Source organism: Macaca fascicularis, chromosome 11 (genome assembly GCF_037993035.2).
Source record: "Macaca fascicularis isolate 582-1 chromosome 11, T2T-MFA8v1.1".
Lineage (NCBI taxonomy): Eukaryota > Metazoa > Chordata > Mammalia > Primates > Cercopithecidae > Macaca > Macaca fascicularis.
The window spans coordinates 127,253,673-127,276,305 of NC_088385.1; the positions used below are offsets into that span (position 1 = coordinate 127,253,673).

The 22,633-nt window shown below is 48.2% G+C and overlaps 1 protein-coding gene across 31 annotated transcripts in view; it reads right to left on the bottom strand.

Moving 5' to 3' along the window:
* PXN (paxillin) overlaps positions 1-22,633 on the bottom strand; it is a 57,992-nt gene that overhangs the window by 29,920 nt on the left and 5,439 nt on the right. For 11 of the 31 annotated variants that reach the window (XR_012420758.1, XR_012420756.1, XR_012420754.1 and 8 more), the window contains exon 3: positions 22,166-22,274. The exons of 16 other annotated variants lie outside the window; for them this stretch is intronic. Coding sequence is in view for 8 of the 15 variants with exons in the window: in XM_045366675.2 (XP_045222610.2) it covers positions 22,166-22,241 (76 nt within the window). In the remaining 7 variants the exon portion in view is untranslated. Of the gene's footprint in view, positions 1-1,086; positions 1,190-22,165; positions 22,275-22,633 lie in introns of all 31 variants that reach the window. 4 more of the 31 variants (XM_074008058.1, XM_074008052.1, XM_074008042.1 and 1 more) reach the window with 1 other exon arrangement.

Sequence of the window (22,633 nt, forward strand, 5' to 3'; positions counted from 1 at the left end):
CTCCCAACAATGCAAGTGCCAAGAAAGGAGTCCAGGGATGGCCCTTCTGAAGTCTCTGCCTCCTAACTCTGCCAGAGCATTCACCCATTGGAGCATCAACACTGACCCACCCAGGACTGACTCCAGAGGCCCTGAGTGTCAGGCATAACAGTGCCCATCCACTCAGGGTGGCCGGCACCTGGCCCCACAATCCACCCTCTTCCTGCTGACTCAGTTCAGCTCCCCACCCCTGGAGCAGAAGTATTTCACATTCTCTTTCCTTCCCTTTCAAAGGGAAAGGGAGGAAGAGAGTCCCCCGAGGGAGCTAAACTGTACATCAGAAGTCTTAATCTGGCATCTACAGATGACCCTCCTGGGGATCTGTGGACCACCTGAAATTTCACTACCATGTCCCTACCACACTGCTCTGGGGAGAGATCCCAATAGTCATGGTCCAAAGGGGTTGCGAATCTGAAAGAAACCACTGCCCTGGACAGGCCTGGCAGTGCACCACCTTGCCCCTGTCAGCTCACGGCTTGGTCCTTTGAAGACAAGTCTGACCACTTGGGGCTGAAGCTGCCTCAGCTTCACCTCAATCCCAGGTGATTGGAATTTCTAGAAGGGGACCTGCCTGGGCACTGACCCAGGCAGCAAACTCCAGCAAAGCTACCCCAGTTCAGAGGACACAAAACAGATGTGGCCTTGCTTGGGTATCCAAGGCAGAGCCACCTGCACCTGTCTCACATACCTCCTCCCAAGACCCTCCCTTTGACGCTCTCACTGGGACAGCCTCACCTTTACTAATGACGGCTCCAATCATGTTCACAAACACATAGTGCACATGGGCACTATGCTGGGCATGGGAGGGGCCAAGATACAGTGCCTGTCCCCGGGGAGCACTGACTAGCAGGAGATTGTCATAAATGAGGGGCAGAAGGCCCTGAAAGAGGCAGTGGGCCAGGAGGAAAGGGGAGGGGCTTTCCAGGCAGAGGTGGAAAACAGCCTGGGAAAGTGCCCAGACAGAGGGGATGGGAGCTCAGAGTGCAAGTCCCAGCTTGATGGAAGAGGAGTCAAGGGCTGAGGGCCGGCTGGGGAGTCTGGACTTACAAGGGCAAGCCACAGAAGGAAGGCGGTCAGCAGCAGAACAGCAGGACCAGGCTTGTGCTTTACATCACTCAGGCAGGGGAGATCAGAGAGAGGCAGGGCTGAACTGGAAGAAGAGCAAGAGTTGCAATACTCTACATGAAACCAGGTAAAATCGACGTTACCTGGAAACTGAGTGGATATGGAGAAGGAGCGAGGAGTGCAGGATGCCTCCCATGTTTGTTTCCTGCGGGAGGGACGGGACAGCCACCAGATGAGACAGGGAAGAAGGTCTGCGGCAGGGGTCAGGTGATGACGGTAACAAGGGATCAGGAGTCACACCAAGGACAGGCAGAGCCACAGGGATCCCTGACCCAGGGCTCAAGGACTGTTCTCTCTGGCCAAGGCACCTATCTAAGTAACAGTTTGTTAAATTATATGGTACCCTTCTCCTGAACACAAGTTGTTCTCCCTGTCTGGCTTTGGGAGAACCTCAGGAAGTTGCATGCAGCCTGCTCTGGGAATTCTCAGCGTGCTCAGGAAGACTATGGGCTCCCTTCCTCTGCCTGCTCCCATCTGCACTGAGTCTGCCTCTGAAATTCAAATACAAAGCCAGCGCCATCTCCGACAGCCCTCCTCCAGGAAAAAGAGGGGTCAGGCTAAGCAGGTTATCAGAGGAACCAGATCCTTCCTGCCACATGAGCATGCGGCGCACCCCTGGGGCCAGAGGGCCCAGGACACAATCTCAGGCCCCAAACCCTCATGGAAATGCCCTTCAGAACTGACCCATGGCCCCAGCCCCAGCTGACCAGAGAGAGACTTTGCACAGATAAAGCTCATCTCATGGCCAAGTGCGGTGGTTCATGCCTGCAATCCCAGCACTTTGCGAGGCCGAGGCGAACGGATCACTTGAGGTCAGGAGTTTGAGTCCAGCCTGGCCAACATGGAGAAACCTTGTCTCTACTAAAAATACAAAAAATAGCCAGGCGTGGTGGTACACGCCTGTAATCCCAGTTACTCAGGAGGCTGGGGCAGGAGAATCGCTTGAATCTGGGAGGCAGAGGTTGCAGTGAGCCAAGATCATGCCGCTGCACTCCAGCCTGGGCGACAGAGCGACACTCGGGCAAACAAAAACAAAAACAAAAACAAAACCACCTTATCTCACTGTAGGATAACAGATGCTGCAGAGGCCAGCCCCATCTCAGCTATCGTAGCAAGGTCATCCCCAAAAGGTCATTCCAATGAGGATGCAAAGCCTAATGACAGTCCTTGACCTTGTGGCTCAGGATAAGTTTGATTAGCTTGAAAGATCCAACTGGACACAGGGCACCAAATCACTACCAATGAACTAAACACACACACACATCCTCCCTCCAGGCCTCTGCATGAGCTATTCCCTCTCCCTAGACCTCTCCTGTCTTCTTTACCAGGCTAAATCCTTTCTAATCCCTTGAGACTCATAATAGCTTAGTTTATCTTCTTCAACAAGAGGATAAAAAGGATCCATCCTGCCTACCTAGAGAAAAAGCAACGTGTTGTTTTTATGCTGGGAAGGCCTCTTTCCAAAATCTTATTATAGAAAGATCATTTAAGTAAAGGACAAAGGTTGGGGCCCTTTCTAAATGTTGAGGTTCTATTTAAACACACAACAAAGGGCTGGGCATGGTGGCTCATGCCTGTAGTCCAAGCATTTTGGGAGGCCAAGGCGGGACGATTGCTTGAGGGCAGGAATTTGAGACCAGACTGGGCAACACAGCAAGACCCTGTCTCTACAAAAAGTTTTAAATAATTAGCCAGGTGCTATAGCACACACCTGTAATTCCAGTTACTTAGGAAGCTGAGGATGGAAGATGGATTGAACCCAGGTGTTTGAAGCTGCAAGTGTGCTATGATGGCATCACTGTACTCCAGCCTGGACAACAGAGAAATCCTATCTCTTTTTTTTTTTTTTTTTTTTGAGATGGAGTCTCACTCTGTCGCCTAGACTGGAGTGCAGTGGTGCAATCTTGGCTCACTAAAAGCTCAGTCTCCCGGGTTCACACCATTCTCCTGCCTCAGCCTTCCAAGAAGCTGGAACTACAGGTGCCCGCCACCACGCCCAGCTAATTTTTTCTATTTTCAGTAGAGACAGGGTTTCACCTTGTTAGCCAAGATGGTCTCCATCCACCCGCCTCGGCCTCCCAAAGTGCTGGAGGCGTGAGCCACTACGCCCGGCCAAGAAATCCTATCTCTTAAAACACATACGAAACATTGTCAGTTTAAGGTACCATTTCCTCCAGGAAACCCTCCCTGACCTTACTCCCCTATAAAGGGCTTAAGGCTCCATTCCTTTGAGTTCCCAAAGCACTGTGCAATTCTGTGTCAGGAACTGTCTGCCTAAGGGGCCATGTCTCACAGCCTAGGAATAGCACGGTGTGGGTAGGGAGTATGCCTATATTCACCTTCATCTATCTGAGCATTGACCAGAGCCTAGCACATAATACGGGCTCCATGGATGATACCAAACAAATCAACAAATGACCCACGCCAAGCTAGTCTGCTGCTGAGATCAGCCTTGTCACTTCAGCTCATGCCACCTCCCAGTCCTCCCTAAGAGCTCACTACATGCAAAGCCCAGTGCGGGAGAGCAACACAGGAGCACAGGGCCCGAGTTGTTCCTACTCTTCCATCCCAGAATGTCCCATCTACTGTGATCTAGTTGCCACCACCCCTCCCCAACCAGCAAAACTCCTACCCTAAAATAAAAAAATAAAAAATCAAAGGAATAGTCTACAAGATTTTGTGGCTGGAGCAAAGCCCCCTGTGGGTACTTAAGGTTTAAACTCACTGGGTGGCCTATCTGGCTTCCTTTGCGGGTGGGGAAGGGGAGCTCCACGAGGTGGACTCAGGGCATAGGAATGAGGCAGCTGGGAGGGAGTCAAGGCCTGGGACTGGGTGACTCTTTGGTGCTGGGGAAGGAGGAGGAGGGGCATCACATAGCAACAGAGCAAGAAGGAATAGAAGTGTGGCAGCCTCAGGTCCTGCAGATCTGGTCACACCTCTCCCCCATGGAGCAGAGGAGGTAGGGAACGTGAGATGGAATGTGTAGATTTTCTCAAACGTGCATCACCGGAATGTGTCAGCAACACTAAGCATGGGGCTGTGTAGCCCAGAGAGACTGACAGCATCGATTATCATGACTGAACCACAGATGGGATGAACCACAAAGCACGTACAGATTAGTGAGGCTGAGGGAGTTCACAGGCAGGGAAACTAGCCAGGGAGGAAGAAGACAACACGTTCTCAGACAAGAATAGGAAAAGGAAGGGAAGAAAAAAAAAAACAACCCAATGTTTTCCCAACATTTTTGTTAACTTCTTTAGACTTTAAAAGGCCTTTAAAAAAAAAAAAAGAATGCTAGAAATATTAAATTTGTGGGTAAATATAAAAGGTGGACTACATAGTATGGCTTTCATAATATATGTAGAAATAAAACAAAAGACAGGAGGGGGAAATGGAAATACACTGTTCTTACATTATACGTGAAATGGTATGATTTGAAGGCAGACTGATTAATTTAAACCTGCAAACCATAGAGTAACCACTAAAATAATCAAACCAATGAAGTATAGCTAAATAAGCAAAGAGTAGAAATAAAACAGAATCCTAAAAAATACTCAATGAATCTAAAACAAGGCAAGAGGTCAGACACAATGACTCACACCTGTAATCCCAGCATGTTGGGAGGCCAAGGCAGAAGGATTGCTTGAGACCAGGAGTTAGAGACCAGCCTAGGCAACACAGTGAGATTCCATCTCTACAAAAATAAAAATAAAAATAAAAAATTAGGCTGGGCACAGTGGCTCACGCCTTTAATCCTAGCACTTTGGGAGGTTGAGGTGGGCAGATCACTTGAGGTCAGGAGATTGAGTCCAGCCTGGCCAACATGGTGAAACCCCATCTCTACTAAAAATACAAAAATTAGCTGGGCAAGGTAGCGCATGCCTCTTATCCCGGTTCCTCTAGAGGCTGAGACATGAGAATCACTTGAACCTGGGAGGCAGAGGTTGCAGTGAGCCAAGATCATGCCACTACACTCCAGCCTGGGGGACAGAGAAAGACTCTGTCTCAAAAAAAAAAAAAAAAAAAAAAAAATTTTAGCCAGGCCAGGCACAGTGGCTCATGCCTGTAATCCCAGCACTTTGGGAGGCTGAGGCGGGCAGATCACGAGGTCAGGAGATCGAGACCATCCTGGCTAACATGGTGAAACCCCGTCTCTACTAAAAATACAAAAAATTAGCTAGGCATGGTGGTGTGTGCCTGTAGTCCCAGCTACTCAGGAGACTGAGGCAGGAGAATGACTTGAACCCGGGAGGCAGAGGTTGCAGTGAGCCAGGATCATGCCATTGTACTCCAGCCTGGGCAATAGAGTGAGACTCTGTCTTTAAAAAAAAAAAAAAAAGAAAAGAAAAAGAAAAATGTAGTCGGGCATGTCAGCACATGCCTGTAATCCCAGCTACTCGAGAGACTGAGGCAGGAGGATCACTTGAGCCTAGGAGTTTGACACTGTAGTAAGCCATGGCTGCACCACTGCACTTCAGCCTGGGTGACAGCAAGACCTGTCTCTACAAAAAAATTTTTTAAAAAAAAGGAGGCTAAAAAAGAAGAAAGAATAAAGAACAGATGGCACAAATGGAAAATGAATGTCAAGATGACAGACTTCAATCTAACCACACTGATAATTACTTTAAAATTTAAAAGGTTTATATACTCCAATTAAAAGGCAGAAATTGTCAGGCTGGGTAGAAAGGCAGTATTTAATACATGCTGTCTACAAGAAACACACTTTACATATAAAGACACAGATAGATTCAGTGTAAAGCAATGGGGAAAGATATACCATGCAAACACTAATATCAAGGAAGGCAGAGTGGCCCTTTGAGGGAGCCAGCTGGCAGCTGCCACTGAGCTCTGGTGTGCCCTCGCCTGCTCCCGACTTGCCACTGTTTGCCCTCACCCCAGAACAAGTCAGCTAGGAAGCCACACCATAGCTATGGCTTTCAAAGCCATCGGTGGAACTAGAGGTGGCAATTTATTAAATCAGAATTACCCTAACCTGCCGCAACATCAAATCTCTGGAGAAGGTGTGTGCTGACTTGATCAGAGGTGTCAAGGAAAGGAATCTCAAAGTGAAGATCAGTTTGGATGCCTACCAAGACTCTGAGAATCACTATAAGAAAAACGCCTCATGGTGAAGGAAACAAGGGATCGTTTCCAGATGAGAATCCACAAGTGACTCACTGACCTGGATGGTCCTCCCGAGATTGCTAAGCAGATTACGTCCAACTGTCCTGAGCTGAGATTCAAGGTTAAAGTCACTACTGCAGATGTTTCAAGCAACTATTTTATTAAACAGAATAGCAGTTGTTTAAAAGAAAAAAAGAAAGAAAGTTGAAGTGCTTCTGTTAATATCAGACGAGGCAGACTTCCAGACAGGAATATTACCTGAGGTAAAGAGGGACATTTCATAATGATAAGAGTCAACTCACCATGAAGACATAATCGTCCTAAATGTACACACACTCAATGACAGAGCTCTAAAGCAGATAAAGCAAAAATGGACAACATTGAAAAGAAAAAGCGACAAATCCACAATCCTAGTTGGAAACTGGAGATTTTGACTCTCCAGTTGGGAAAGCTCAATAATTGAGAAAAAGCTCTTCCAAAGGAAGCCAGGGGAAAATAAAAGCAAATAACCCAAGAAAGGTAAAGAGCAGGAGGACAGCAGGCTGACAGACTGCTGGTCTGGGGAACGTAAGGGACCCCAAGCCTTTGCTCACGGAAGAAGAGGCAGCTGGAGGACGGCCACAGAGCAGGAAATCCTCCCTCCTCTGCACACAGCCCACAGACCTTCCCCAGAGGGAAGCACACCAGCTCACACCACACTTCTCCTGGGGTCACTTTCAGTCCCTGATAACCCTGGGTAGGGGTCAGTGCTCAACAGCCCGCACTGCCATCAGCAGACACCTGGTTTATTATGTTTCCTCAATTACTGCACCCCCGAGCACATGATACATGATCCACAGATGACTTTCTCTCTCTCACACACACACACGTGCGCGCGCGCACACATACACACCAGACTGTCCCCTCTCTTCCCTCCTCCCCAATGGCACCGCATGGCATCACCCTTACCAGCGAGCGGGAATCAGAACAGAGTCTACAATGTGAGCAATGGGCTGTACGGGACAGTCACTGAATCCAATCCCAGCTCTGCCACTAACCAGCAACTCACCTCAGGCAAGTCGCTCACCTCTCTGTCCTTCAGTGTCGTCATCTAGAATACCTACTTCAGAGGGCTGTTGTGAGGAAACGATAAGGGAACACAAGGGAGGTATTTAGAACAGTGGCTGCCACAGAGTGAGTGACACTATATTAATGCTGGCACTTATGGCCAGGTGCGGTGGCTCACATCTGTAATCCCAAAAGTTTGGGAGGCCGAGGTGGGAGGATCACCTGAAGTCAGGAGTTCAAGACCAGCCTGGCCAACATGGTGAAACCCCATCTCTACTAAAAATACAAAAATTGGCCGGGCGCGGTGGCTCAAGCCTGTAATCCCAGCACTTTGGGAGGCCGAGGCGGGCGGATCACAAGGTCAGGAGATCGAGACCACAGTGAAACCCCATCTCTACTAAAAATACAAAAAAAAAATTAGCCGGGCGCGGTGGCGGGCGCCTGTAGTCCCAGCTACTCGGGAGGCTGAGGCAGGAGAATGGCGGGAACCCGGGAGGCGGAGCTTGCAGTGAGCCGAGATCGCGCCACTGCACTCCAGCCTGGGCAACAGCGTGAGACTCCGTCTCAAAAAAAAAAAAAAAAAAAATACAAAAATTAGCTGGGTGTGGTGATGGGCGCCTGTAATTCCAGCTACTCTGGAGGCTGAGACAGGAGAATCGCTTGAACCTGTGAGGTGGAAGTTACAGTTAGCCAAGATTGCACCACTGCACTCCAGCCTGGACGACAGACCAAGACTTTACTTTGTCTCAAAAAAAAAAAAAAAGCTAGCATAATTCCAATTATGTAAACACATATGTACCAAAAATATTTTACAGAAATACATTAAAATATGAATTGTGGTCATCTCTGGATGATTCTATAAGCTTTCATTATTTTCTTTCTTGTGCATCTCTGTAGTTTTCAATTTCTTTTTTTTGTTTTGTTTTGTTTTAGACAAGGTCTCGCTCTGTTGCCCAGGCTGGAGTGCAGTGGTGCAATCACGCATCACTGCAGCCTCGACCTCCTGGGCTCAGGCAATCCTCCCACCTCAGCCTCCCGGGGCACGACAGGCGCACGCCATCACACCCTGCTATTTTTTAAATTTTTTTGTAAAGACGAGATTTCACTATGTTGCCCAGGCTGGTTGTCAAATTTTCTACAATGAATATGTATAACACTGATAATCAGTTTTTTAAAACCAGTAAAATATTTAAAAACACAAATATAATCAACCCATTTAATACATATTTATAGCAATATACAAAAATAAATTTTAAAAACTGTGAAGATATTTAAGCCCAATTACTTCTTGGCCTTTTGAGTATTAATACATGCTACAAATTGGATGAAACTCAAAAACATCACACTAAGTGAAAGACGCCAGTCACAAAAGGTCACATACTATATGATTCCATTTTATGATTCCATATTATATGATTCTACTTTCATCAAGACCAAAACTAGAGTAGTAGAGGGAAGTGGTAACGGGGAGTGATGAAAATGTTTTAGAACTAGATAGAGAGAATAGATGCACAACACTGTGAACTTACTCAATGCCACTGAAGTGGCATTTAAAATGTTTTGGAGGCTGAGTGTAGTGGCTCATGCCTGCAATCATCCCAGCACTTTGAGAGGCTGAGGTGGGAGGATAGGCTGAGCCCAGAAGTTCAAGACCAGCCTAGGCAATATAGCGAGATCTCGTCGCTACAAATGATACAAAAACTAGCTAGGTGTGGTGGCGTACATCTGTGGTCCCAGCTGACGTGGGAGAATCACTTGAGCCTGGGAAGTCAAGGCTGCGGTAAGCTGTAATCACACCACTACACTCCAGCCTAGGTGACAGAGTGAGACCCTGTCTCAATAATAATAATAAAGTGGTTTTCTACTTTTTATTTAAGAGGTGGATGGTGTCTTGCTATGTTGCCCTAGCTGGACTTGAACTCCTGAGCTCAGGGGATCCTCCCACCTTACCCTTCCAAGTAACTGAGACTACAGTCAGGTGCTACTCTGCCCGTTTTTAAATTATTTTGAATTGTACACTTTAAAATAGTTAATTTGGGCTGGCCACAGTGGCTCACACCTGTCATCCCAACACTTTGGAAGCTGAGGCAGGCAAGTCACTTGAGGCCAGGAGTTTGAGACCAGCCTGGCCAACATGGGGAAACACTGTCTCTACTGAAAATACAAAAAATTATCTGGGCGTGCTGGTACATGCCTGTAATCCTAGCTACTTGGTAGGCTGAGGCACGAGAATCGCTTGAACCTGGGAGGCAGAGGTTGCAGTGAGCCAAGACTGCACTGCTGTGCTCTGGCCTGGTCGACAGAGCGAGACTCTGTCTGAAAAAATATATATACGCGCACACATATGTATATATACACACACACATATATAATTAAATAAAATGGTTAATTTTACACTACGCGAGTTTCACCTTAGTTTTAAAAAAATAACAATGAAAGGTATGCATATCATATCCATGCTTACCTATTTATAAATGCATAGAAAATGGCTGAGAAAGATGCACATCAAACTATTAACAATATTTACACCTGGTGGAGGAAAGGAAGAAGGAACTTTCACTTCTGTAGCTTTTTTTTTCCTTTTTACAAAAAGCATGTATCTTCTTTTTTTCTTGAGACGGAGTCTTGCTCTGTCGTCCAGGCTGGAGGGCAGTGGTGTGATCTCGGCTCACTGCAACCTCTGCCTCCCAGGTTCAAGCGATTCTCCTGCCTCAGTCTCCCGAATAGCTGGGATTACAGGTGCCCGCCACTACACCTGGTTAACTTGTAGTTTTAGTATAGACGGGGCTTCACCATGTTGGTCAGTCTGGTCTTGAACTCCCGACCTCAGGTGATCCACCCGCCTCAGCCTCCCAAAGTGCTGGCTTATAGGCATGAGCCACTGTGTCCAGACACATGTATCTTCTTTAACTTAAAAACTTTCATAAAAGTAGGCCAGGAATGGTGGCTCATGCCTGTAATCCCAGCACTTTGGGAGGCCGAGGTGGAAGGATCACTTGAACCCAGGAGTTTGAGACCAGCCTGGGCAACATGGTGAAACCTGGCTCTATAAATAATACAAAAATTAGCTGGGCATGGTGGCACATGCCTGCAGTTCCAGTACTCAGGAGGCTGAGGTGGGAGGATCACCTAAGCCTGGGAGATTGAGGCTGCAGTGGAACAAGATCTTGCCACTGCACTTCAGCCTGGGCGACAGAGCAAGACCCTGTCTCAAGAAAAAAAAAAAAAAAGAAAAAAAAAACAGCTTTCATAAAAGCAAATAACAGTATCAGATACAAAATGACATGAGAAAGGTCCCTAGGCAAAAATGAAGGTTTGAGGCCACACCATGGCAGGCATGTTCTAGAAATGAGGAAAACTCGGATTCCAGATTTCCCAAAAAAGGGATAGAAGGAGGAAAAAGCTTACTCTGTTACGTTCCTGGACACGTCCTTTCTCCTAGGAGTGCCTCAGCAAAATGAGGGGGTTGAACTTCATAAGCAATTTTCAAACATGTGTTTTGGGGTTTTTTTAGAGACGAGATCTTGCTCTGTTACCCCAGGCTGGAGGGAAGTAGCAAAGCTTCCTGGGTTCAACAGATCCTCCTGCCCCAGCCTCCCAAGCAGCTGGGACTACAGGTGTATGCTACCATGCCTGGTTAATTTTTTTATTTTTTATTTTATTTATTCATTTATTTATTTATTTATTTTTGAGACAAAGTCTTGCTCTGTTGCCCAAGCTGGAGTAGAGTGGCACAATCTCTGCTCACTTCAACTTCCCCTTTCCGGATTCGAGCAATTCTCCTGTCTCAGCCTCCCGAGTAGCTGGTATTACAGGCGCCCGCCACCACACCTGGCTAATCTTTGTATTTTTAGTAGAGACAGGGTTTCACCACATTGGCCAGGCTGATCTCGAACTGCTGACCTCAGGTGATTCTCCCACCTCAGCATCTCAAAGTGCCAGGATTACAGGCGTGAGACACCACGCCCAGCCAATTTTTTTTTTATTCTCTGTAGAGATGGAGTCACTATGTTGCCCAGGCTGGTCTCAAACTCCTGGGCTCAAGCGATCCTCCTGCATCAGCCTCCCAAAGTGCTGGGAATATAGGCGTTAAGCCACTGCACCCAGCTCCAGATGTTTTTATATATTTGTTTTCAAATTTTTAAAACTCCACAAAACCCCTTTCGTAATTGTGGTCTTAGATGGAAGCCCAATATATAAACAGAGAAAAAGCGAGCAGCTCTGACTGAAGAAGGTAACGGCCACAAACTCCCAACCATAGGAGGAAATGACATCCTAAGGCTCCTTCCAGCTCTGGAAGCACAGGAGGAGTCTAAGAAAGAATGGATCAGTCCAGAAGCACAGAGGGGGAGTGCAGACTGGTATACCCAACAGGCCATTAGGAAGGAAAATCTCACAGACAGTTGAAGCAGGGAGAAGAGGAAGGACAGAGCCAGGATAGAGCCCAAGCCAGTGATGCCCAAAGGAGCTGCTACCAGCAATGCCCTCAATTGCCAGTGATCAGTCAATCAAGGGTCTCCCAGGATAGTGACAACCCCAGCCCCCATGCTTTGGCCAAAGTCAGGCAGATAACAGCTGTCTTCTGGTCACTGTTCCTGCTGCTCTAGAGGCACAAACAGGATGTTTAGAAGCAGATGACCACAAGTGACCACAGGAAGCCATGACAACCGCCTCCAGGTGACGATCTTCTTCCCCAGCTTCTTTCCGGCTTGGCTGCCTCCAAAGACCAAGCAAAAAGACTTCAAGTGCCAACTTCCAAAGAGAGAGAAGGGGGAGGAGTTCTTGGAAAGTTCAGGACACAGCAGAAGAGGCCATTTGAGGTGGTGAGGCAGGAAGAAATGAGACCACCCAGCTATCCCGACAGCTACCTCACCTCAAAGACGCACTGAGGCTGATGATGCTAAGGAGGGGGGAAGAAACTGCACATCCACTGCTTGGGACAGAGGACCTTCCAAGACGGGCAGCATGTGACCAGGCAGGCTCAGGAGGGCTGCCAAGTCGCGTCTCTGAGGAGCAAGTGCAGTGTTCCAGGCATCACGACCACTCCTCCACACCCACCCCAGAGAAGCCCGTCCCACTCAGCTGTCCCAGAGCACATCAGTGATGAGAAACTGCCTTAGCCAGCCAGCCAAGCCAGGAGTCCACAGGGGAAATGGCAAATCCAGAGGAAACCAAGTGCAGGCCATCGGACACTCCCGTTTCCACCTAAGGAAGAGGAATGTTCCTGGAAACAGAGAGGAGGCAAAGCTCAGCCAGAACTCTCTGAGCCACTTCAAACCTCCAACAGAGCCCAGGGTGGGTCCCATAGATCAACCGCCCGTAAAGGGGTACAGTCACTGGGCCAGCTTCATGACACAGCTGTGTCCACTCAGTGTACAACCACCAAGTTCACAGTCCAGAAAACCGACTCTTTTTTTCTACTGCTACTAGGAGCCTCAGGGGCCAGACCACCCCATGAGGCTTTCTGGATGCCTAGAGTGCTGGGAAAAGCCCAGGGCTGACCTGGGAGCGGATCCCGGAGCAGCTCCCTGTGGCAGCTCTCACTAATATGAGTGTTAGATGAGCGATTAGTATAAACCAAGCCACCAAGCCACCTCCTCCCCAACCACTTCCGCATGAAAGCCACCAAAGAGGCTCAGGGGAAATTAAAAGTCATATAACCAAAACCTAACTTAACACCACCAGCCCAGGGGTATGGCCATTTCACCTCCACAGCAGAGTCCCAAACATTCTCTAACCCACGGCGCCATGAAGAGTCCTAAATCACACTCTCCCAGAAAATAACTGAAGTCAGATTCTTCCCCCAGGCCAAGCTGAGCAACCAAACAGGGCCAACTGCATTAACTGCCCACCAGCAAGGCCACGGGAAATGCAGCCAACCTAAAGACGAAGTGGAAGTTAAATTCGAAGAGTGGGCTGGATGCAATGGCTCACACATGTAATCCCAACACTTTGGGAGGCCGAGGTGAGCAGATCACTTGAGCCCAGGAATTCAAGACCAGCCTGTCCAACATGGCGAAATCCCATTTCTACTAAAAATACAAAAAATTAGCTGGGCGTGGTGGCAGGCGCCTGTGATCCCACCTACTCGGGAGGCTGAAGCAGGAGAATTGCTCGAACCCAGGAAGTGGAGGTTGCAGTGAGCCAAGATCGTGCCATTGCACTCCAGCCTGAGCAACGGAACGAGACTCTGTCTCAAAAAAAAAATCAATTATTAAAAAATAAATAAGGCCCTGCATGGTGGCTCACGCCTGTAATTCCAGCACTCTGGGAGGCCAAGGTGGGTGGATCAATTGAGGTCAGGAGTTTGAGACCAGCCTGGCGAACATGGTGAAACCCCATCTCTACCAAAACTACAAAAAATAGCCAGCATGGTGGCGCATGCCTGTAATCCCAGCTACTCATGAGGCTGAGGCATGAGAATCACTTGAACATGGGAGGCGGAGGCTGCAGTGAGCTGAGATCACACCCCTGCACTCCAGCCTGGGCAACAAAGCAAGACTCCATCTCAATAAATAAATAAACAAACAGGCTGGCACGGTGGCTCACTCCTGTAATCCCAGCACTTTGGGAGGCAAGGCGGGCAGATCATCTGAGGTCAGGAATTTGAGACCAGCCTGGCCAACATGGTGAAACCCTGTCTCTACTAAAAGTACAAAAATTAGCCAGGCATGGTGGTGGGCGCCTGTAATCCCAGCTACTTGGGAGGCTGAGGCAAGAGAATCGCTTGAACCCAGGAGGCAGAGACTTCAGTGAGCTGAGATTGCGCCACTGCACTCCAGCCTGGGCGATAACGCGAGACTTAGTCACAAAAATAAATAAACAAACAAACAAATGCCAAGAGAGTGATACCAAAAGCCAAACCCTCCACCCCAGGAGTTGTCAAGATTATTCCAAGAATAAACGATAACCATCACCATTTACTGAGCACTTTAAAAGTATTTCAGGAAAGTATGTCAGGAAATGCACCTATTTCATGGATTAGGAGACCAAGGCTCAGAGTGTAAAATGATCTGCCAAGGTCACACAAGTCGTAGGCGACTGCACTGATACAGAACCAAGTGTGGCTGATGTCAGAGGCTGAGTTCTATGCCACCTCCCCACCCTGAACCCAGAGAGAACTCAGGTTCTCCAGAGGAGGAAGTGGTTTGCTGCAGGCTTAGCATCACTGTGGGTGTTGCAGTTCATACCCATTTAATCACCAACCACCAGTAAGTATTTATTAAGCGACCACAGAGAGAACAGAGCAGTGCCACTTGGTGGTAAGAGATATTTGAAAGGCAGATAAAATCCCTGTCTTCAAGGAGCTTACAGGGTAGAGCAGGAGACAGAAGAAAGCCCAATTTACACAAATCTGTGAAGTTTTACCTTAGCAGGAGGGTCAACAGGCTGGTTAGCTTTATCTGGGAGAAAAGCCTCCTCAAAAAGGTGGATTCAGCTAAGATTTTAAAGGCAGAGAGTAAGGTGAGTCAGGAGAAGGCTATTTTCTGCAACTTGAACCAAGATCTAGACTCAAGGCAGAACTGAGTGGTTGGCATGGTCAGAAGTCAAATGTAATTCAGAGACTGCAGTACAAGATACCCCGAGATTTGGCAACTGCATTGGTCATTAAATATCAAGCACAGGGTGTTCTTAGAATCCCCCAAAGCAGGAGCCAAGTAGGAATATGTATGAGGCCAGTGAGACCCAATGTAGGCAACAGAGAGGGTCAAATATGAGGCTGGAGCTACTGAGGTTAACCAAGCGGTGACAGAGTACATGCATCCCATGAAGCCTGATCTGGTTTTTCAAAAGAAACAATATGCAATGAAATTCTGTCTCTACTAAAAATACAAAAATTAGACAGGCGTGGTGGTGCCTGTAATCCCAACTACTCAGGGGGTTGAGGTAGGAGAACTGCTTGAACCCAGGAGACGGAGGTTGCAGTGAGCCGAGATCGTGCCACTGCACTTCAGCCTGGGCGACGCAGTGAGACTCTGTCTCAAAAAAAAAAAAAAAAAAAAAAGGAATGACATGGACTTTTTGGTGCAATCACCTGATGCTTTAAATGTAGGCAACTAATTTGGAATATTTTAAATACCATGGAGACCAAGCAACAATGGTCTGCAGGCCAAAACTGACCCATAGATTTCTGCCGTGAGGTTTCCCATATGAAAAACCAGAAAGAAGGCCAGGCACAGTGGCCCACACCTGTAATCCCAGCTCTTTGGGAGGCTAAGGCAGGTGGATCACCTGAGGTCAGGAGTTTGAGACCAGTCTGACCAATATGGTGAAACCCCATCTCTACTAAAAATATGAAAAGTAGCCAGGCATGATGGCACGCACCTGTAGTCTCAGCTACTTGGGAGGCTGAGGCAGGAGAATCACCTGAACCCCGGAGGCAGAGGTTGCAGTGAGCTGAGATCATGCCACTGTACTCTAGCCTGGTTGACAGAACGAGACTCCATCTCAAAAAAAAAAAAAAAAGAGAGAGAGAGAGAAAGAAAAACCAGAAAGAGACTGGGCTGGTTGTGGGAAGACCCACCCAAGGTTCAGGTTCTTGCATCACTGCCTGTGGTAACACTGGGTGTGTTCCCTTCCCCTAACTCCCCTGGGCTTCAGCAGTTTGACTTCCTCATTAATAATATGAAGATAACTACTACCTACCTCACAGGGTGGTGATCAGAACCATATAAAAAATGATGATTGTCAATGGACAAATAGATAAAGAAAATGTGGTTTACACATCATTGTATATAGATACAATGAATTATTCAGCCTTAAAAAGGGAGATTTTGCCAATTTGCCACAGCATGGAAGGACATGCTAAGTAAGATAAGGCAGACACAACAAAAACATTGCGTGACTTCACTTACATATGTACTATATTTATTTATTTATTTATTTATTTATTTATTTATTATTTTACCAGGCTGGAGTGCAGTGGCATGATCTTGGCTCATTCCGGCCTCCACCTCCTGGGTTCAAGCGATTCTCCTGCCTCAGGCTCCCAAGTGCCTAAGACTACAGGCCCATACCACCACGCTCGGCTAATTTGTGTATTTTTAGTAGAGACGGGGCTTCGTCATGTTGGCCAGGATGGTCTCAAACTCCTGACCTCAGATGATCCACCCACCTTAGCCTCCCAAAGTGCGGGGATTACAGGCATGAGCCATCATGCCCAGTCCAATATATATATATATTATATATATATATAAATATAGAGAAAGAGATAGAGAATGAAACAGTGGTTACTATGGGCAGAAGTGGGGAATGGGGAGATGTGGGTCAAAGAATACTAAGTAGCAGATACATGGGATGCACAAGTTTAGAAATCAAATGTATGACATGAGGGCTGAAGGTAAGAAAATCCTGCTAGGGGCCGGGCGCGGTGGCTCAAGCCTGTAATCCCAGCACTTTGGGAGGCCGAGACGGGCGGATCACGAGGTCAGGAGATCGAGACCATCCTGGCTAACACAGTGAAACCCCGTCTCTACTAAAAAAAAATACAAAAACTTAGCCGGGCGAGGTGGCAGGCGCCTGTAGTCCCAGCTACTCGGGAGGCTGAGGCAGGAGAATGGCGTGAACCCGGGAGGCGGAGCTTGCAGTGAGCTGAGATCCGGCCACTGCACTCCAGCCTGGGTGACAGAGCGAGACTCCGTCTCAAAAAAAAAAAAAAAAAGAAAATCCTGCTAGGGATTTTCATTACATAAGTAGATTTAGCTGCTCTTGGCACACAGGAAAGTAACTGTGAGATGACTGATACGTTAATCAGCTTCACTTTAGTAACCACCTTACTATCTATATGTATCCCATAACAACAATGTTGTAAACTTCGAATATACGCAATAAGGTTTAGTGGTTTTTTTTTTTTTTTTTGAAACTGAGTCTCGCTCTTTCACCAGGCTGGAGTGCAATGGCGCGATCTCGGCTCACTGCAACCTCCGCCTCCTGGTTCAAGAGATTCTCTTGCCTCAGCCTCCCCAGTAGCTGGGATTACAGGCATGGGCCACCATGCCCAGCTAATTTTTGTATTTTTAGTAGAGACGGGGTTTCACCATGTTGTCTAGGCTGGTCTTGATCTCTTGACCTCGAGATCCACCTGCCTTGGCGTCCCAAAGTGCTGGGATTACAGGCGTGAGCCACAACGACTGGCCTAAGGTTCAGTTTTTTAAAAAATAAAGAAGCACGTGAAAATATGTCCTCAAGCTTAACGTGCTGCAGAAATGTCCATTATCTAATACAGGCCCAGAGAAGAGAGGGGGCGCTAACAGAGAACAGGCAGTTAGATGGGGCCTGGGAGAGGAGAAAGGAAATGAGAAGGGAGTAGATGAGAAGGGAGAGTGGAAAGGAAATGAGTTGAGTCTCTGCTGGCGGGCCGACCGGAAGAATCTGGACAATAGAATTCACGTCAGGGGTGGAAATATAAATTTGGGAGTCACCAGCACACAGGTTATAAAAGAGGTCATGCAGTTGATTAACTGACCGAGGTACATAGGAGAAAAACAAGGAGTTCAGAGAAATCCTTTGAGAAAACACCCAGGTGTACCTCCACTCAGGGATCAGAGGAGACTTGGGAAAAGAAGGTGGGAGGGTCTCTGGAGAAGCAAGCAGAGCTTAAGGAAGGGAGAAAAAAATATGGCAGCTAAAGGATGAAACGGGTGTCTCAGCAAAAGAGCAAATGTGGAAGAATGGGTCAGGCTGTGTTAAAATTTAAAAAGGAGCAGGCCAGGTGCAGTGGCTCACACCTGTAATCCCACCACTGGGAGGCCGAGGCAGGCAGACCACGAGGTCAGGAGTTCAAGACCAGCCTGGCCACTATGGTGAAACCCCTTCTCTACTAAAACCACAAAAATTAGCCGGGTGTGGTGGTGGGCGCCTGTAGTCCCAGCTACTCAGGAGGCTGAGGCAGAGAATCACTTGAAGCCGGGAGGCATAGGTTGCAGTGAGCCGAGATCCACTCCACTGCACTCCAGCCTGGGTGACAGAACAAGACTCTGTCTCAAAAAAGATAATAATAAATTAAAAAATAAATAAAATAAAAAGGAGCAAAGTAAAAAAGTTAGTAAGAGCAGGCCGGGCACAACGGCTCACATCTGTAATTCCAATACTTTGGGAGGTGGAGATGAGCAGGTCACCTGAGCTCAGGAGTTCAAAACCAGCCTGGCCAACATGGTGAACGAAACCCCATCTCTACCAAAAATACAAAATTAGCCAGGCATGGTGGTATGTGCCTGTAATCTCAGCTACTGCTGGGGGTGGGGTGGGGGAGGAAGGGGTGAGGGGGGTGGGGGAGTGAGGCGATGAGGCAGGAGGACCGCTTGACCCTGGGAGACAGAGGTTGCAGTGAGCCAAGATCACGCCACTATACTCTACTCTGGGTGGCAAAGCAAGACTCTGTCTAAAAAACAAAACAAAACAAAAAACTGAAGTTAATAAGAGCAGAAAAGTAAAAAGAGGGAAACAGGCAAGACGCATGGTGGCTCACACTTACAATACCAGCACTTTGGAAAGCCAAGGTAGAAGGACTGCTTGAAGCCAGGAGTTCAAGACCGGCCTGAACAACATAATGAGACTCCGGCTGTATAAAAAATAAAAAATTAGCCAGGCATGGTAGCACGTGCCTGTAGTCCCAGCTGCTCAGGAGGCTGAGGCAGGAGGATTGCTTGAATTGGAGGTTACAGTGAGCTGTGATCAGATCACTGTACTTCATCCTGGGCAAGAGAAAAAGACCACCCTGTGAGAAAACAGAAAGAAGAGAAGAGAAGGAGAGAAGAAAAAGGGAACCAGAAGAAAAAGGAGAGCCAGGTGGACCTGCAGATGGGGACCTCGGGGCCACATGGGGCCACAGCCATCTACACTGACAGAAGATGGTGGCCATGAGGTATAAAATGGGGTGGAAAGATGGGGATGTGGGGGGTGGAATAAAGCGTGAGGAAATAGAGGCCATCCTTGAGGATCTGTCTACTATGTGCTAAGCACCTCACTCAGTCTCCCAACAACGTGGAAAGAAGGCATTGTGCCCATTTCATAGCCTGCTTTCAATAGGGTTTATTTATTTATTTTGAGACAGAGTCTCACTCTGTCACCCAGGTTGGAGTGCAGTGGCCTGATCTTGGCTCACCGCATCCTCTGCCTCCCAGGTTTAAGCAATCCTCCTGCCTCAGCCTCCGGAGTAGCTGGGATTACAAGCATGCGCCACCATGCCCAGCTAATTTTGTATTTTAGTAGAGATGAGGTTTCCCCATGTTGGTCACGCTGGTCTGGAACTCCCAACCTCAGGCCTCAGGTGTTCCATCCGCCTCGGCCTCCCAAAATGCTGGGATTACAGGCATGAGCCAACACACTCCGCCTCAGTAGGGCTTTTATGTTGTTAGAAGAGGCCAAAGTCTCCATGGCTCATTCAAAATGATACACACAGACCGGGATCCAGAAGAGAATCGGCCTGAAGCTCCTTGGAGCTCCCTGGAGGGTTCCACCCACCTTGCTCCAGCTCACCCAGAGTTCTACGATTCAAAACAGCTGGAAATGTGTGCCCTGCTCTCCCCAACAAGAAAACAGAACAGAACATGGCTGTTTCTGCCAAGCGAATTCTGAATAAGCTGCATTCCATTTCATTAAAACAATTACCTGAGCTCTAGCCAAGAATTACATAAAGCTTCCTCCCAGCACCACCCCCTCCCCCATAAAACACACATCATGCTGCTTTCAAATAGGCAGAGTGAAGCTCTGAGCCCTCGCTAGAAGACCTCATGGTCCTCGAAAAGTGGCCAGTCTCGGCATCTTTGCATGCTGACATGGATGACATGAGGCTGAAAGAAGACCTTGGCATGAAGCCCTCCCCTTATGAGAGCCTGCTGGCTGCCCGAAATGTTTCTAGTAGGCAGGGCCCTCACCTCTGCCTCAGAGCCAAGAGGGCCACTGGTGCCAGAATGCAGCTATTTCCCCAAAACAGACTGGAGGCCCAAGAAGGCCAGCTTTGAGTCAGCACAAACTAGACATGAGGGACCAAGGGAGTGGGGATTCCAGGAGAGGGAGCCTGAAGGCTGAAAAACTGGATGGTCGGACTTGAGCTACAAGCAAGGGCCTGGGGCCATCAGCCATCACTGCCCACAGGTAAATGGTGTTCCACTGGACACAGATAAGGGGTTCATGATGTGAGGCAAAAGGCATCCCCTCCCCTCCTGCAGGCCTCAAGCTGCCCAGAGACTGTTCCCTGAATTGTGTAAAGCCTTGCTCTGGCTAGGCGCCATGGCTCACACCTGTAATCCCAGCACTTTTGGAGGCTGAGGCAGGTGGATCACCTGAGGTCAGGAGTTCGAGACCAGGCTGACCTACATGGTGAAACCCCATCTCTACTAAAATTACAAAAATTAGTCAGGCGTGATGACACACACCTATAATCCTAGCTACTGGGGAGGCTGAGGCACGAGAATCACTTGAACCTGGGAGGCAGACGTTGCAGTGAGCCAAGATTACCCCACTGCACTCCAGCCTGGGTGACAGAGTAAGACTCCATCTCAAAAAAAAAAAGAAAAAAAAAAGTCTTGCTCTGTGTCCCACCAGCCTGGACAACCCATCTCAAACTCCAACCAAAGTTCGGCATCTCACATGCTTCAACCCTGGTCTGATTAATGTCATCATGCTCAAATAACTCATGAGGTTGTCTCCACACCTATGGACACACACTGTCTCTGGGCCTGTCTTTTTTCTGCACAGGTCACAGCACTGTGCTCCCCATTTCCCAGCTGATAGTCAGCAGTCACTGTCACCTGAGGCCCCCCCAGCTCCTGTCTCTGCTCACCCAGTCTTCCCACCACCTGCACAATCACAGGAGGCCAACAGTCATTCAGGCCAACCACAGGCAGGCGCAGGCCAGCACCCTGGTCCAACAACTCCAAGTCCACCACGGAAAAGCAGGGTTTCCTTACTTTTCTCCAACTTTTCATTATGAAAATGTCTAAACACACAGAGAAGTTGAGAGGCCTGTGTATTCTCATTTAGATTAGACTGTCATTGTTTTACCACTTTGTATGAATGCATGGCCCTTGTGCTCTCTGCCCTCTATGTATTTATCCTGTTTTTCATTATATCATTTAAAACTAAATTAAGCTGGGAGCGGTGGCTCACGCCTGTAATCCCAGCCTGTAATCCCAGCACTTTGGGAGGCTGAGGCGGGTGGATCACCTGAGGTCAGGAGTTGAAGACCAGCCTGACCAATATGGTGAAACCCTACCTCTACTAAAAATACAAAAATTAGCTGGGTGTAGTGGCATGCACCCATAGTCCCAGCTACTCAGGAAGCTGAGACAGGAGAATTGCTTAAACCCAGGAGGTAGAGGTTACAGTGAGCCAAGATCGTGCTGCTGCACTCCAGCCTGGGTGATAGGGCAAGACTCCATCTCAAAAATAAAAAATAAAAAAATAAAAATAAGTTGCAAGACATCATGACACTTTACTCCTAAATACTTTAGCATGCACCTAACAATAACAATATTTTCCCCTAAAACCACAATACCACAATCACACAAGAAATAAGCATTAAGAGGCCATCTTTAAGGGAAGATTTGGCCACTGGGGCTCCACTGGGCCTGGCCAACCGCATGTTCTGTCTACCACTGGCCCAGAATCCAAGGCCTCCCTGGAGAGGCCAGCCCTGAGCCCCTGGTTAGGCAATCGGTTAGTCAGTTGGAAGACTTATCAGGATATGAATGTACACTGGAGGCCAGATAAGAGACTCCCAACAAGACCCAGACTGCAAAAGGCAGAGTAGACCCTGTGAGGCTGTAGATGGAGGCTCAGGGCCCATCCCAGGTGAGAAGGGCACCCGGAAGCCATTTCCATGACTTGCTTTGCGAACATTTCTGAGAAAACTCAGCTTCCTGATTCTTTCTCTTCCTCTCCTCCTCCCATAGGACATCCTTCATTTTCCACCATAAAGTTTTCAACAACTCCCTCCTCTGGACATGGGAAAGACAAGGAGCATGTTTAGGTGCAGTGGGGCTGGAGGCACCGGAAGGCTTTTGATTCCTGAGCAGAGGAGCTGGGAAGGGACCACAGGGGACCTGCCCCAGGTTCTCCTTGGCAGTGGTGCTGTAAGCTCACTGCTCTGTCTTAAGAGTAACAGGCGACTGGAGAGGTGACCAGGGAGGGAGGAGTGGGGCCTCCCCTGGAACAGGAGACACTCCCCACAGGACCCTGCATCCCATCCTGAGTGTGTGTCCCCAAGAAAGAACAAAAAGGCCGGGTGCAGTGGCTCACGCCTGTAATGCCAACACTTTGGGAAGCTGAGGCAGGAGGATCACCTGAGGTCAGGAGT